This window comes from Miscanthus floridulus, chromosome 15 (genome assembly GCF_019320115.1).
Source record: "Miscanthus floridulus cultivar M001 chromosome 15, ASM1932011v1, whole genome shotgun sequence".
NCBI classification, from domain to species: Eukaryota; Viridiplantae; Streptophyta; class Magnoliopsida; order Poales; family Poaceae; genus Miscanthus; species Miscanthus floridulus.
In genome coordinates this window covers 59,337,555-59,352,668 of record NC_089594.1, presented here as the reverse complement: position 1 = coordinate 59,352,668, position 15,114 = coordinate 59,337,555, and the positions used below count along the sequence as shown (strand labels likewise).

The following is a 15,114-nucleotide window of genomic DNA, read 5'->3' as shown; positions in this document are numbered from 1 at the left end:
AATATGGTAAATATGGAATAACAAGGTTGGTAATGTACCAATTTGACTTATACTTGACTCCTAATCACTTAATGCAGTAAAAAGAAGCAAAAGCGAAATCAATTTGTAAAATACAAGGTAGGGTTGTATGCATCCGGGGCTTGCCTTCGTTGACGGAAAAGTCTGGTTCCTGCGACGTTTCACAAGTATTCGATCCGACCTCAGCAGATGGATTAACCTCTTCCACAACTTGATTAACTACCATGTGTTCACCTTCGTTCACTACACATAGTAACAATGCCATGTTTAACATGATGCGGAATACGAAACATGATGCTCGATGATGGATGCAAAAATTAACAATTTGAATACAACTTTCCTTCGCGGTACCGTGGCAAGTCAAACTAATCAAACCTTTTTCACAACACCCAAATCAATTGCCAAGGATCATTATCAACTAATGACCCAAGGACATCACTCAATCAAAAATTCAAACAAAACCTAATTCATTAAAGGTTACTATTTGCTTTTATGAATTAATTATTTAATTCAAAATTATGAAATAAATCAACTTATTCTAATTGAGCTCAAACTTTTTGTAAATGTTCATTACATAATAAGTAAGTGGCAAAACAAATTTCATAATTTTTGGACAATTAAATAAGCCTAGAAAATTCATGGAAATCCATTTATTAATAAATTAAGTAATTTTTATCACATTCAAAAGGTACTGAAAAGCATTATTTCATATTTTTCTTAAATACTATACATCATAGAGAAGTCACACAAAAATTTTCATAATTTTTGGAGCTCTAAATAAATCTACACAAAATTAACAAAAATAGACACTATTCATTCAAATCTAAAAATAGAAAAATTACATTTGAACTGTTGAGTCACTGACAACCCGACCCCACCTGTCATCCCTAACCTCGCGCGCTGACCACGGCAACGACGGCGCTGATCGGCGATATCTCGACGACGGCGAGACCAACGGCGACGGCCAAAGCAGCCAAAACACTCCCCTCGACTAGGCGCATCGATCTAGGACACAAGCGGGACTAGCTATGGACTGGACCGAGCACTACGCTAGCCATGGCGGGCACAACGGCACGGCAGCGCTACGCCGGTGACGCAAGCACGATAGAGGTTAAACGCTTAGCACAGAAGGGTTCAGCACCTCACCCCGAACACGACTGAGCAACGAGCAGGGTCGGAGGAGCAACGAAGAGGTGGGTCGACGTTCCAAGCAAGCACGGCGGAGCAGATCGTCGTCGGTGGCGATGTTCCGGGAGCTGTGGTGGTCAAAATGAGAAATCAATGGGTCATGGAGTACTACAGCATCGTGGCAAAGCTGAAACAAGACTCAGCAGGGGCAGAGGATCACCGTAACACGCTGGCCACGGCGAAGCGCTCGCGACGGGGACGTTGCCGGCCACGAGGAAGAAGAGCGCGCACCGCGAGTTTTTGGTGAAGACAAGCCACAAGGACTGGTTTGCCAGACGCGCAAGGAACTAGCGGAGCTAGGACACGCTTTGCTGCGATGGCTCGGGCGCTGGTTCGATTGTAAAAGCTCAACGGAGCTATGGCAACGGCGGCGGTGGAAACAGAGGAAAGGAGCGGGGCAAACGGCGATGGCCAGGGCTAAATAGAGCGGCTCAGAAGCATAAGGAAGCCACGCAGGAGACTTGTCCGCGCCAGCACGAAGCCGAGGATGTCCACGCGCGCGCCTGGAAGCGAACCGAAGGTCGTCGGCGGTTTAGCTACGGCGGTGAACACTGTTCACAGTATTTACAAGTTTGCCATTCGCCAAAATTCACAAATTACTCTCAAATTTTCATAATAACTCAAAAATCTCCAAAAATAAAAGTTGTCCAAAATCAAAAGTTCTACAACTTTACTTTTATAACCAACCCCTAATTCAGTCTAGATTTTGAAATGAACTTTTGAATTTGAATAGGGAAATTTAACGAATTACGCCTTTTCGAATTACTCCAAATTTTTCTAAACAACTTGAAAAACTCCAAAAATAAACTTTGTATAACTTGTCAAGCTCTACACTTTTGCTTTTGGGCTCAACCCCAAAATATGCTTAGATTTTGAAATGAATTTTCAGGGTAGGGTTTAAATACTGAAAATCAGGGTTTTTTGGAAAATTCAAATCCAAACCAAATTTTGACATGATTCAAACGATTCAATTCAACACTCATAACACAAATGTAAACTTGTTTTAGTGAATGCATATCAAAGTTTGCAATTTGACCAAATACCTTGCAATGCATATGATGACATGTCATGTTTTTAATATTTAAACACCCGGGATGTTACATCCGGTCAGGCATGACCAGACGCGTCATGGTCACTTTCAAGCAGCACATCCGGTCACAACTTAAATGTATTGATGACCGTTGAGATCGAGTGATCTGTGTTTGAAGCAGGGGCCACGTGGCATGTATCGCGCGACCGGACGCTGGGGTCCAGCGTCCAATCGATCTGACCAGTGCCTCCGGTTGCCCCATTTTTTTAGTGGACTGAGGAGCCAATGGCTCTATTTCGTGGGGGCTTCTATTTAAGCTCCATGGCTAGCTCAAGCTCACTCTCTTGGCCATTTGCATTGACATAGCAACTTTGTGAGTTTAGCCAAAGCCCTCCCACTCATCTCCATCTTTGATTCAACATCTTTGTGAGATTGGGAGAGAATCCAAGTGCATTATTTAAGTGTTTGCATCTAGAGGCACTTGGTATTCGTGTTTCGCTGTGGGATTCACTTGTTTCTCTTGGTGGTTGTCACCACCTAGACGGCTTGGAGCAGCGGAGGAGAATTGGCATGAGTTGGTGATTGTTCATGGCCATCTCTGGTGATTGTGAGGGGACTTATACCTTCCTCGGCAGAGTGCCAAAAGATAACCCTAGTGGATTGCTCGTGTCATTGAGTTACCTCACTTGTGGGTAGGTTCTTGCGGTGTCCAATTGTGTGGGTGAGGTTCGTGCAACACCTCTTAGCCGAAGAACCACCAAGTGTTAGTCGACACAACGGGACGTAGCGTGTTGACAAGCACGTGAACCTCGGGAGAAAATTGGTTGTCTCTTGCTCTTTGGTATTCTCTCGGTGATTGATAAAGTATTCATCTTGTGATTAGTTCACTCCTCTACGCGGTGGTATAATCACCTCACTTACTCATTTACATTCCCGCAAACTAGCTATAGCAAGCTCTTTAGTGTAGCTAGAATTGAGAGCTTGCTTTGTAGATTAAGTTCATCTAGTGGAGCTCTTTAGTGTGGCAATTATGAGAGCTCTTAGTGAGTAGTGACACAGTAGATTGTGTGCCTAGTGATTATAACAACTAGAATTGTTGGATAGGTGGCTTGCAACCCTTGTAGAGCTAGAGCAAGTTTGCATTTCGCTATTTGTTATACTAATCAAATTGCTCTAGTTGATTTGTAGATTTTTAAATAGGCTATTCACCCCCCTCTAGCCATATTAGGACCTTTCAGGATGCCAAGGCTCCACTCAAACAAGCCTGTTAACAACTCATCGAGCATCGTGCTCTGTCCAGCGAGGAAAGCATGGCACGGCTCAGCCCCTTCGTTCTAGCAAATAACGCATGGGGGATGACGACTACAAAACAAACCGACCCCCCGACCAGACCCCTGCTATGCGCGGGGGCTCAAGGGCTCGACATCGCAAAGAGACCGAACACACGGTCGCAGACAAGTGATAAGTGTCATACGTAGCTTGCCATCCTACAAAATGACAATAACAAACAGTACCCCCATGCACCCTCAAGCAATGGATCGCAAAAAGCCTTTGCAGGAGTGTCTAGGCGCTCGTGTCCACTTTGCCAGTCTCCCACATAGAGGCTTGGTATATAAATTCCTACTCGATTACCCTACGCGGTATAATGAACCGAGGGGGAAAACGCCAAAGTTCCAATAACGACCCGTCCCCATGGCACAACGGCCACAGAAGCAACAAATAGCAAAAAAAAGCCTTTGCAGGAGTGTCTCACTCCTCCAAAGGCTCGGGGACTACTCTCGGATATCTATACCTAGGTATTTGAGCTAAAGGATTAAAGAGCGTCACGTCGCCTCATACGATGGTTAAAGACGCAACTATGGCCATGTCCGACTTCGAGGGTGAGGTTTCCGCTCGTTCGATGCCCAGGTGCTGGGCCATGCCTCGTCCAATGATGAGGACGAGGTTTCTGCATTGTCCGACTCCAAGGGTGAGGTTTCCGCCTTGTCGAACCCCAGGGGCTGGGCCACGCCTCGTCCGACACCGAGGATGAGGTTTTCACATCGTCCGACCCCTAGGGGCTGGGACATGCCTCATTTGGTCTCATGGGGAGGGCTCCACCTTGTCCGACCCCCGAGGTTTAGATTTCATCTCGCCCGGATCCTAGGGAGAGATTTCCACCTCGCTCGATCCTTAGGGATCGGATCTGCTACCGGACCAAAGCAGTGGTCCTAGGGTAGGGCTCGAACCGCTTCAACCACTATGGCATGGAGGCACACGCCTAGGAGCACATCTCGGATGTGTCCTGATGCAACTGGAGGTCACATCGGGCCATGCTGGGAAACTCACGTCACCCATCGCGTCAACAGGCCAACACTGTGCTGTCAACTCCCTGCCTGAGCATCATCCAACGTCAGTCAACTGGCGTCAGTTGACTGGCGCTGTACCGCCAGCCCCTCGTATGGCCTCTGTCAGGGAACCCTCTGACCATTTCGTCCGCTCGAATGGGACAGAAGACAAGAATGGCGCGCGACGCCCGCACGTAAGCTGCAGCGACCAACAGGATCCCGGTACAACGCTGCTGCCACCACGATCTACAGGCTCAGTGGGACCCACATGAAGAGGAGGACGGTATACCTCCGGGAGCCTTATTTTTTTCTCTTTTTCCCCCTTCCCTTCGGCTGTAACCCCTGCTTTCCCTTGGCCTATAAAAGGGAAAGCAGGGCATCCCACTTAGGACAAGGACTCATTGGTTCACTGCACCGCATCAGACATCGAGCACCGAGCAACCGAACCTGAGACTTGGGAGCTATCTTCCTCTCTCGCCAGTTTGTAACCCCCTACTACAAACTCAGTGCTATTAACACGAGCAGCTCAAAACTGGGCGTAGGGACATTCGGTCTGAACCAGTATAATCATTGTGTCCTCCTAGCACACCATCCGGGTCCAACGCGCAATATACAAATTCACTGGCCGGTGCTTACTCAAAACATCAACACCCGTCCACCCTCCAGCCTCCATGCCTAGTCCTCGCTTCCCCTTGCGCCATGTGTCTGTGCGCTGCTACATGGCACAGCGCACGTGTGCCAAATAGTAATTGGGTGGTACATGACTTCATGGTGCTCGATTTTTAAAGTCGGCTAATTATTGTTAGCAATGTCACAGCAAATATGACCATATGAGTAAGCCAACAGTTTCGTTAGTTTTTTTACATGACCGGCACATTGCAAACAGAATCTAGTTTGGAGGCCACCCATCTGTAAGATTGTAACTGGGGGTGATTAGGAGTAATCGAGAGGGAGCAAGTGAGATAACTCATGTAATTAAATTAATGTGCTAGCAGGCTAAAAAGAAATCTAAAATCTAACTAGAAATGGAATGGGATGGTGTTTACTAACATTAGATCACTTGAGGAGGGTATATTTGCCAAAAACTTGAAGATTTTGTGTAGCACCTCTCTAAGCTATGCCGACGAAAGAAGACAGGAACTCTTGATTGTAGTCGGGCTTAGGCACCGAGGCGTTACTCTTTAAATAGGCTAGGAACATTATGTCAAGTGGCCTCAACCAGCATAGTTGCTTTGTAATACTATCAATTAGTGTCACCTGATTTGATAAGGCCTTCACTGTTCCAGATTAGCCCATCGCTGTTGGGTCTAAACCTGATATTACCGATTCGGATTCGATAGTGTGAATCCGATAGTGACGGGGAAGTCCATCACTACCGGTTTTCTGACAGTGAGAATATGCCAGATTAGCTTATCACTGTCGATGATGGGGCAAGTCCATCACTAGCCTATCACTGTTAGTGATGGGGCAAGTCCATAACTGTCGTTTCTAAGTATAAAAAATAATAATAAAATATATATGCATTTTCAAGATTCAAACTCAATACCTCAACGTTTATAACCAATCACTACAGGTGATGGGGCAAGTCCATCACCGCCGATTCTAAGTGTTAAAAGTAAAAAAGTGTGAGTTTTTCAGGATTCAAACTCAATACCTCAACATTCATATTTTCTCAAGCATCCACACTAGTTGAATTACACAACAAATGTGACTATACACAGTTGATGCTATTCTTTTAACTACCCAATTTCAAATCTTGTATTGTATATTTGACACTCTAAACGATCTCAAATGAAAAAGTTGTTAACTGCAAAGTTATAGATCTCGTCGAATACTACAACTCTAATGGTGACTTTACACCATTCAACATTGTTAACTATCTCAAATTCAATCCGAGAACTTATATTGAATATTTGGACTTGTAAACCATCTCAAATTAAAAAGTTCTCAACTACAAAGTTTTATATCTCTTTAAACTCTAATTTTGATATAAAATTTATTTTGATACGACCTCATATGAAAAATTTACATTTTTTGTGCAAAGCAGCCTATCACTGGCGGTTCAAGACATGAACCAGTAATAGGTGGACCAATCACTACTGGTTTGTGGCTTCAACTGGCAGTGATAGTACAATGCCTATCACTGCCGGTTGAAAACATGGGCCAGCAATGATAGTCCACCTATCACTGTCAGTTGTACTACCACTATCGGTTGAAGCCACAAATCGACAGTAATAATGTTTTTTGTGGTAGTGCTCAATCAGCACCGTCGGGCGAGGGCTTCAACCGGTAAAGTTATCACTATCATTTGTATCAGCACTCTCAATTGAAATACTGAGCCATGTAGCCTTTCCAAAAGTAGAGATCGAGAAAGGTGGTTTTGGATAGTGAAAAGACAGAGAGTGATTTAGAAAGTCTATTAAAGTATGTTTTTATTTGTTTTCTAAATTTTATTATAAAGACTTACATAGAGGACCTTTTGGAGATGTTTTTAGGACAGTCCCAATGCTAACAATTACTAGTAGTTTCTATGTCTATTATTTAGATAGACACTACACATATAAACTATCTTCTCTTTTCATCATCTACCTATGGCATCTCTTTATATCTTGATTATTGTGTAGGCATGGTTTTTTATTAGAAAACTATTTCCTCATTTCTCTTAATTAATTATAGTGGCGTATCATCTTTTTGCGTAGTTGATACTCTAATCTATATCAAATAATAAAAAGACAAAATTTCAGCCCAATTTTTTCGTCCAGCCCATTCAATTTGGTTCAACAGTCCGGTCCACTCTCTCGCATCCGGCCCACTCACGTGACTCACATCGCTCCATCGCTCCGATAAAAAAAAGGAAAAACCATCGTCTCCCAGCCGCATCGTTTCCGCCGCAGCGCCGCTGATCCACCCGCCGCCGTTGCCTTGGAGCCGCTGTCCTCCTGCGCGTCGCCGCCGCCACGCGTGACTCTCGGCGGCCGGAGCTCACCGTCCGCAGCCCGTCCTCCTCCCACGCTGCGGAGGCTCCGCCGCATCGGTCTCCCGCGCCGGCGCAACTCCCGCCCACACGTAGGGCCGTCTCGCCCTCCCGGTGGCCGGTTTCCGGCGCTCGCCGTCTCCCCTGCCGCGGTGGCGCCTCCACCGCTTGCCGGGCCGCGCACGCCAGTCTTCCGCGCCGGCGCAAATCTTGTCCGCGCGCAGGGCCGCGTCGGCCTCCCGGCGGCTCCGTCGCCGCGTTCTTCCGAGAAGCCGGCGCCGCCGCGGTGGCCGCGGGCGCTGGTCTCCTACGGCGGTGGAGGTGCTGCCACAGAGGAGCCAGCCAACCACCAGCTCGGATTGGGACACCAACTCAGATCGGCAAATTATCCATGATAAGTTCGACACGAACTCCACGTTCGACACAAACTTCTCCACTTTTTTCCATAATGTGTTCGAACAGGTTTCTCTCTTTTGCCTTTTTTTCCTCTTATATAATAGCCCACGAATCTTGTTAAAAAAATTAATCTTTGTTGACAGCGAAGTCTCTGCATCTCGAACCCGATCTTGCCAAGTTTGAATCTTGGTCTCGCCAGATTGGAATTGACAACTGGGAATCGAAAGGCGATGCTGACGACAAGCAACCGTCCATGGGGAAAAAGTTTCCAGAGAAAAAGAAGAACAACAGCAGAGGCTTTAAGTCTTAAACAAGTTGGGTAGGCTAGAGTTGAAACCCAGCAGAAGCAATTAAGGTTCAGTTATGTGAATAGCTGTTTTTCAAGCACTCCTATCTAAGGCTAAGTCTTTGGATATATTCCATCATTTCCGGTCTCTTTTTATTGCCTCTACCCAAGTCAACTTCGGTCTTTCTCTGCTTTTCTTCATGTTACTATCCTGACTTAAAATTCCACTACGCATCGGTGCCTCTGGAGGTCTCCATTGGACATGTCCAAACCATCTCAACCGGTGTTGAGCTTTTCTTCAATTGGTGTTACCCCTAATCTATCACGTATATCATCGTTCCAAAAAGTTTTTAGAGAAGAACATGTAATTTTGTTGTGTGCCTTTCATCTTTTATTGTAGATCTTAGCAGGGTTTTGGAATTGTGATATGTCAGAACCAAGTTATATATGTGCATATTGTATTGTATTTGTTGGAGTAAATATTCTTGTTATTACTAAATTGTAAGGCTTGAAAGTTGAAAATTTTAGTACGCGGACTCTATGTGGATATGACTCTTTGTGCATATGACTCTGGAAATTTTAGTATGCAACTCTGCACGAATACTAATTAACCCAATTAACCATGACCATGGATGAATTTAGCATGTTTATCAAATAAAAAGAAGAATAAACATACAGATGAGTGAATGGCAGCTTGCAATTTTGAATTTATTTACCAGACAACTTGCATACCTGATCAGTAGCACTGCACTTCTAGCGCTTGTAATTGACACAGATATGTAATTTCTTTGTCATCTTGCTCGATTTTGTCCAGGGTTTTATTTGCTGAAATCCATGGTTTATGTTTCTTATGTATGCAAGAAATATATTATGTTTATCTCTTAATGTCATATTGGAAGGTAGTTTTTTTTGTGCTCCATAAATATTTGACTCGACACATATTTGCATCTTTGTGATTTCTACACAGTCAACCCATATTCGATGTCAATGATATTTCAGGATTTCAATCCAAGGCCGGTGACAGAAGTTCAGTCAGCCTCACCCAATCACATAGAAGCTGCTTTAAGGGATGTTCACATGAGGGCTCCGAATTTGCAGCTACTTATTGTGATTCTTCCGGATGTTACTGGTCATTATGGTATGTGCATCCTTGAAAAATCTGTGCTTCGGTTGTTATATGGAAATTGAAATTTATTCTATGTTTTATCAGGTTTGAGGGAAAAATACAGTGCTTGAGCGAGCCTTTGTGCCTAATGGAATACCTTTTGTCTTAGATGTGCCAACAATCATTTTTGGTGCTGATTTTATCCATCCTACAGCAGAAGATTCCTCGGCTTTTATTGCAGCTGTTAGTTTCTTGTTCTCTGCTAACAATAACAATTGTTTCATTCAAATGCTTTATGAATTAAAAAGTAAATTTCACTCCACATTTGAAGATTAACTCCCAATGCATGGAAATGTCATGACACAAAGTAATGGAATAGATGGTGCAACCTTTTGCAGGTGGTTGCATCCATGGACTGGCCACAAGTCACAACATATAAAGTTCTGGCCTCGGCGCAAACACATAGGGAGGAGATGATACAGAATCTCTTCTGGACTGGTACAGATGCAGAGAAGGGCACTCCAGTAAATGGTAGAACGATAAGGTAATTTGTATCATTTGTGTTCATAAGAGCTGTGAATGAAGAGGTGATAGTTTGAAACTAAGGTGTCTCTAAATTATGGGCAAGGAGTTGCTGACTTCATTCTATAAGAGGACTGGCTGGAAGCTCGATAGGATTCTAATTTGTAGGTATGTGCTTGACTTATCTAGGTAACTCTTGGATGAAGACTTCAACACTTTTGTTTTGTTTATTTAGGGATGGAATAAGTGAAGGACAATTCAGCGAGTTGTCCCTCCATGGAAAATGTGCTTCCTAACTTAGCTAAAATTAGGATGTGGTAGGTGGCATTGCTGTACATGTATAACTTAGGAGTAGAATGTGTGGTAGTATAATTATAGATGGATACTTTGTGAGGGCCAAAACTCAGTGCTGTTTGAATTTGCTGGTTATGGATGAAACGTGGATAATTAGCTAGGTGGTTGTATTTTAATCCGATACGGGCTTAATAGCATTATTACCAACATTAACTTGTAATATGGATGTCATGTACCATTCCCATGGTTGTTTCTCATGAATATTTCATAATTTTTTCTCTTGTTGCAACGCACGGGTATTTTTGCTAGTCTAATTAATAAATATAGAAACTAATTTTTAGTTGAGTGCATCTTTTTTTTTTTATCTCATGTTGAGTGTATCTTATTGAAGCTATTGAACCAGCAACAATACAACATCACCGCAGGTTCAAAGCGGCACGACACTAATGGATAATTAATTTCGCCTTGTTAAATGAAGACTTGAGGTTTGTGTAAGCATTTTTATTTCTCAGGCGCTCGTGAAGAAAATGCAGGTGCCACAGGCACTGGCCATGTTTATTGGGCCTGTTTGGTTGGGTGGCTAACCTCCAACCAAGGCTGTAGGAGGTCACCTTTGTGTTTGTTTGGTTGCCTGGCGTCCGAAGCCAGGAGCCAGGCTCCAGGAAAACGCAGGTGGCGGTCGTTTTTTTTTTTTTTTTTAGCTAGGCCCGTTCTTCCACAGCGGCTGCGGTGGCCTTCACATGGCACTCCTTCCCGTCGTTCCCGTGGTGGGTGTGGGCGGCAGTGGCACTCCGTCCTGACGTTCTCGTGGGTGCGTGGGTGAACTCGCTGCGAACCCGCCTGGCCTGCGAGGTGCTCACTGAGACGCAGCGACGGGCATACCGTGGCCGCGATGGGCATACACAGGTGCTCGTCGAGATGCTCCCCGTGCTGGGCAGTTCCTCCTCCGAGCGTAGTTCTTCACGGCGTGGCCGGACGGCGTGACCAGCTGAAAGATCAGCGGCGCCGGAGGAGGAGGACGACAACATGGCCGTGAGGAAGAGCTCTTTCTGTTCTATTTACCATTATTACGGATGGCATCGTACTTGAGTCACTGACATGGTATTCTTTATATCACTCACGTTGTAATGATGATAAATATGTAAATATTCCCTCTGCTGCCCTACTTGTCGGGGTGCTGCACGCCCATCACCTGATCGACAAAATTTCTCAAAGAGGTTATACTTATTGGCATGAATAAGAGGTGATTCTATGCAAAACAAATAAGGTAACCAAACACGCTATTTGATAGCCAGACTTAGACAACACGGCAACCAATCAATTAAGGGGATGTTTGGTTTTTCCTTCTAAACTTTAGTCGTTGTCCCATTGAATGTTTGGACATATGCATAGAGTATTAAATATAGACTAATTACGAAACTAATTGCACAGCTTACGACTAATTTACGAGACGAATCTTTTAAGCCTAATTAGTTCATGATTTTGACAATATGGTGCTACAGTAAACATGTGCTAATGACGGCTTAGTTAAACTTAATAAATTTGTCTCGTGAAGTACTGACGAATTATGTAATTTATTTTTTATTAGTATTAATAAATTTGTCTCATAGAGTACTGACAAATTATATAATTTGTTAGTATCCAAATACCCCATACCATATCATCACGTAACACCCTGTAAGGGTCTGTTTGGAACAAAGGAATGCAAAACAGAGGAATGGTAGGAAACGCAGGAATGGAGGAAAGCAAAAAGCGGAAAACTACAGGATTACAAACCATAGGAACTAAAAATGTGGACCGTTTGGATTGCAGGAAATAGATTTGAATCTTCACATTTTCCAATGACAAAGTAGCCGTTGCTTTCTTTCCTGGTCTGATGCTCATGCAAGCCAGTAGCCGTTACTTGCTTGTCTGGTCTGAAAAATTCTACCCGTTGCTTGCTTCTCGTCACTATATAACTTGGACCTGCAGACTAGCAAGACAAGTAGTACACACAAACACACTGTATGTGTCATCCTGATGCTAGCAGCCATCTTTGTAGAGATAGGAAGTGCTTTCCTTTCTATGGATCCAAACTATCGTCGACGATCACAAAATGAAGATGATTTCATTTTCTTCATCCACCCAACACTAGAAGAAGGCACCTCATCCCAATCATCCAAAAAGAAACCAATACATAATTCTATCTGAAATTGAGCCACCTTTATTCATGAAACTCTAACAGGGCATGAGGCCCTATGCAAAAGGCGGTTCCACATGGAAAGAGAGATTTTTCAAGATCTTGTACACAGATTGTGTGAAAATAACATTCTTGGTGATTCAAGGTATGTATCTGTGGAAGAGCAGCTAGGCATATTCCTTTATGCCATATCCAAAAATGTCTCTTGATTTACAGAATCTTGTGGCTGGGTTCCATCTGGGGAGGCATTAAAAGTAGTGGCATTAACTAGATTTGAGAAAGGACTAAATTCATTAGCGCCAAACCAATTAGTATCATCTCTCGTCCCCTCGACATCAAAATGCAAGGTCGATGTAGTATCAGGACCATGTCATGGAGGTGAATGTGAAGCAGGAACTTCTGAACATTGCTTTCTCTTATTAGCATAATGATCCATTCCATGACAACTCCTTCCTTCAGCATAACGACCTATACAAAATATGTACAGGATATTTTTAAGTATAGGTGCAACAATATTTAATGAAAATATATGCCATTAGATCCATGAACTGAAACTCACCATCAGAAAACCAAACGTTGTCCACCGCGAGGTCATGCTCTCCCACTCCGTCGTCCTTGCGCTCCGTCCCACCATGGCCGTTCGGGAGCCATGTGAGCTCCTCGCGGGTGGGAGTCATGGCCGCGCCAGCCATGCGAGCTCCGGCCGCACCCGCAACGCGAGCTTTGGCCACGCCCGCACCCCGCTGAGGCTGCGCCTGCCTGTGGCCCGCGCTCGCGACCTCGCCGGGCTGGGCCTTGGCCGGCCGCCGTCGGGATACATGAATACGGCAATACAGTCACAAAGTAAAATTGTCAAATTGATTACCTTGTTCTTGTGGGATCTCGCCATCCCCTCCAGATTGGGGAACGCCAAGACCATGTTCTGGTGCTGTAGACGGAAGGGGTGGAATCTGTTTTTGTCCCCCAGATGCACTTTGAAGTCGCGGATTCGTCATCAGTGCGAGCTGGAGGGCGGCGAGTGCGTCGGCGTGCTCCCATGTGCCTAGGGTTTAGGCCATGGCGGGAGGGTGAGGCAGTGACGGGAGGGAGGCAGTGGGCGCGGGAGAGTCGAGAGAGCGAGCGGCCGAGCGTTCCCTCCGTTCCCTTGGGTCGGAGTGGATTTTCTGGTTCCCGTGTTTTGTGCGTGAATGGAATCCTTTCCTCCGGAACGGAAGGTTACATTCTTCGTTCTAAACGGCAAATCTTGTTTCCTTTCCTACCGTTTTTGTACCCGTGAAATTCCTACGTTATTCCCGTGTTCCAAACGACGCCTAACTTTTAAAACTTAGTAGTCACCGTATCCGAACACCACTTTCAACCATCTGCTTGTTTGTCCGAGGCTCCAAAGCTGCTAGTCGTGCTTACGTACGTGCTGACGAATTTGAGAAGTATCCAATCAACCACACCAGTACACCACGGACATCTGACATCTCATCTCGATCCATCCAACTCGCCTCGATCGCCAGCCCGGCCGGCCGGCAGCCATGTCCACCACGGAAGAGGCAGCTGGTGGCTACGACTACGACCGCCGCCTGAGCGAGCTGAAGGCTTTCGACGACACCAAGGCCGGCGTCAAGGGCCTCGTGGACGCCGGCGTCACGACCGTCCCCACCATCTTCCGCCACCACCGCCAGGACGGGCCGCAGGTATCGTCATCTAGCAGTAGCAGCTGCAACACTATTAGCGTTATCCCGGTCATCGACCTCTCGGCGGCGTCGGCGGAGGACGCAGCCGCGCGGGAGGAGGTGGTCGCGCAGGTGAAGGCCGCGGCCGAGACGGTGGGGTTCTTCCAGCTGGTGAACCACGGCGTTCCCGGCGAGCTCCTGTCGGAGATGCTGGCGTCGGTGAGGCGGTTCAACGAGGAGGCCCCCGAGACGAAGCGCGCCTACTACACGCGGGACGCCCGGCGGAAGCTGCGGTTCAACTCCAACTTCGACCTGTTCCAGTCACCGGCGGCCAACTGGCGCGACACGCTCTTCTGCGAGGCGGCGCCGGAGCCGCCGCGCGCCGAGGAGCTGCCGCCCGCGGTCAGGCACGTGATGCTGGAGTACAGCGGCGCGGCGCGGGAGGTGGCGGCGCGGGTGCTGGCGCTGCTGTCGGAGGCCCTGGGGCTGGGCCCCGGGCACCTCGCCGGGATGGGGTGCGCGGACGGCCTCAGCCTGGTGTGCAACTACTACCCGCCGTGCCCGGAGCCCGACCTCACCCTGGGGTGCAGCGCGCACTCGGACCCCAGCTTCCTGACCCTGCTGCTGCAGGACGAGCACGCGCAGGGCGGCCTGCAAGCGCTGCTGGCCTCCGAGTGGGTGGACGTGCCTCCGGTGCCCGGCGCGCTCCTGGTGAACGTCGGCGACCTCCTCCAGCTGGTCAGCAACGGGCGGTTCAGGAGCGTGGAGCACCGGGTGGTGGCCAACCGGAGCAGGGACACGGCTAGGGTGTCAGTGGCGTGCTTCTTCAACGCGGACATCGCGAGGTCCACGAGGCTGTATGGACCCATCGCGGAGCTCATCACCTCCGGCGATGGCGCGGGAAGGGCGCTGTACAGGAGCGTGACGGTCCCGGAGTTCCTGGCGCACTACGACAAGAAAGGCCTCGACGGTCGCCCGGCGCTCCACCACTTCCAGCTGCTTCAATAATTTTACATCACATCAGTCCTGTGATGTGATATGTAACTGTAGGCTAACGTACTCCGGTACAATAATTGAAGGTTGAAGATAAACGTGATGCTCTAATAAAGTTATGGATGGAGCAGACCAATA

At 46.6% G+C, this 15,114-nt stretch overlaps 2 protein-coding genes across 10 annotated transcripts; both read left to right on the top strand.

Moving 5' to 3' along the window:
* The first annotated feature begins 7,422 nt into the window (after positions 1-7,422).
* LOC136508057 (protein argonaute MEL1-like) lies at positions 7,423-10,643 on the top strand. Of its 9 annotated transcripts, none has more exons than XR_010771843.1 (6): positions 7,423-8,247; positions 9,219-9,357; positions 9,494-9,567; positions 9,723-9,868; positions 9,953-10,014; positions 10,532-10,643. XR_010771843.1 is itself a non-coding variant. In XM_066502662.1 (6 exons), exons 2-6 carry the CDS (start codon positions 8,164-8,166, stop codon positions 9,960-9,962), a joined length of 453 nt encoding a protein of 150 aa, XP_066358759.1. In that variant the 5' UTR covers positions 7,423-7,999; positions 8,077-8,163; the 3' UTR covers positions 9,963-10,349. The 9 variants fall into 9 exon arrangements, 4 of the variants coding, with proteins under 4 accessions (XP_066358759.1, XP_066358762.1, XP_066358760.1 ...); XR_010771844.1 differs by lacking the exon at positions 10,532-10,643 and adding an exon at positions 10,082-10,349 and having other exon boundaries at positions 9,956-10,014; XR_010771842.1 differs by lacking the exon at positions 10,532-10,643 and adding an exon at positions 10,082-10,349.
* Positions 10,644-13,593: 2,950 nt separating this feature from the next.
* On the top strand, positions 13,594-15,112 carry LOC136506448 (DIBOA-glucoside dioxygenase BX6-like). Its single transcript, XM_066501377.1, has one exon. It carries the CDS (start codon positions 13,843-13,845, stop codon positions 14,989-14,991), a length of 1,149 nt encoding a protein of 382 aa, XP_066357474.1. The 5' UTR covers positions 13,594-13,842; the 3' UTR covers positions 14,992-15,112.
* The last annotated feature ends 2 nt before the right edge of the window (positions 15,113-15,114 follow it).

Excerpts from the sequence above, each read along its gene's own strand:
- LOC136506448 (XM_066501377.1), top strand. The coding sequence starts at position 13,843 with ATGTCCACCACGGAAGAGGCAGCTGGTGGCTACGACTACGACCGCCGC.
- LOC136508057 (XM_066502662.1), top strand. The coding sequence starts at position 8,164 with ATGCTGACGACAAGCAACCGTCCATGGGGAAAAAGTTTCCAGAGAAAA. Across the intron at positions 9,358-9,493 it reads GGATGTTACTGGTCATTATG|ATGTGCCAACAATCATTTTT; the intron begins GTATGTGCATCC and ends CTTTTGTCTTAG. Across the intron at positions 9,568-9,722 it reads CCTCGGCTTTTATTGCAGCT|GTGGTTGCATCCATGGACTG; the intron begins GTTAGTTTCTTG and ends AACCTTTTGCAG.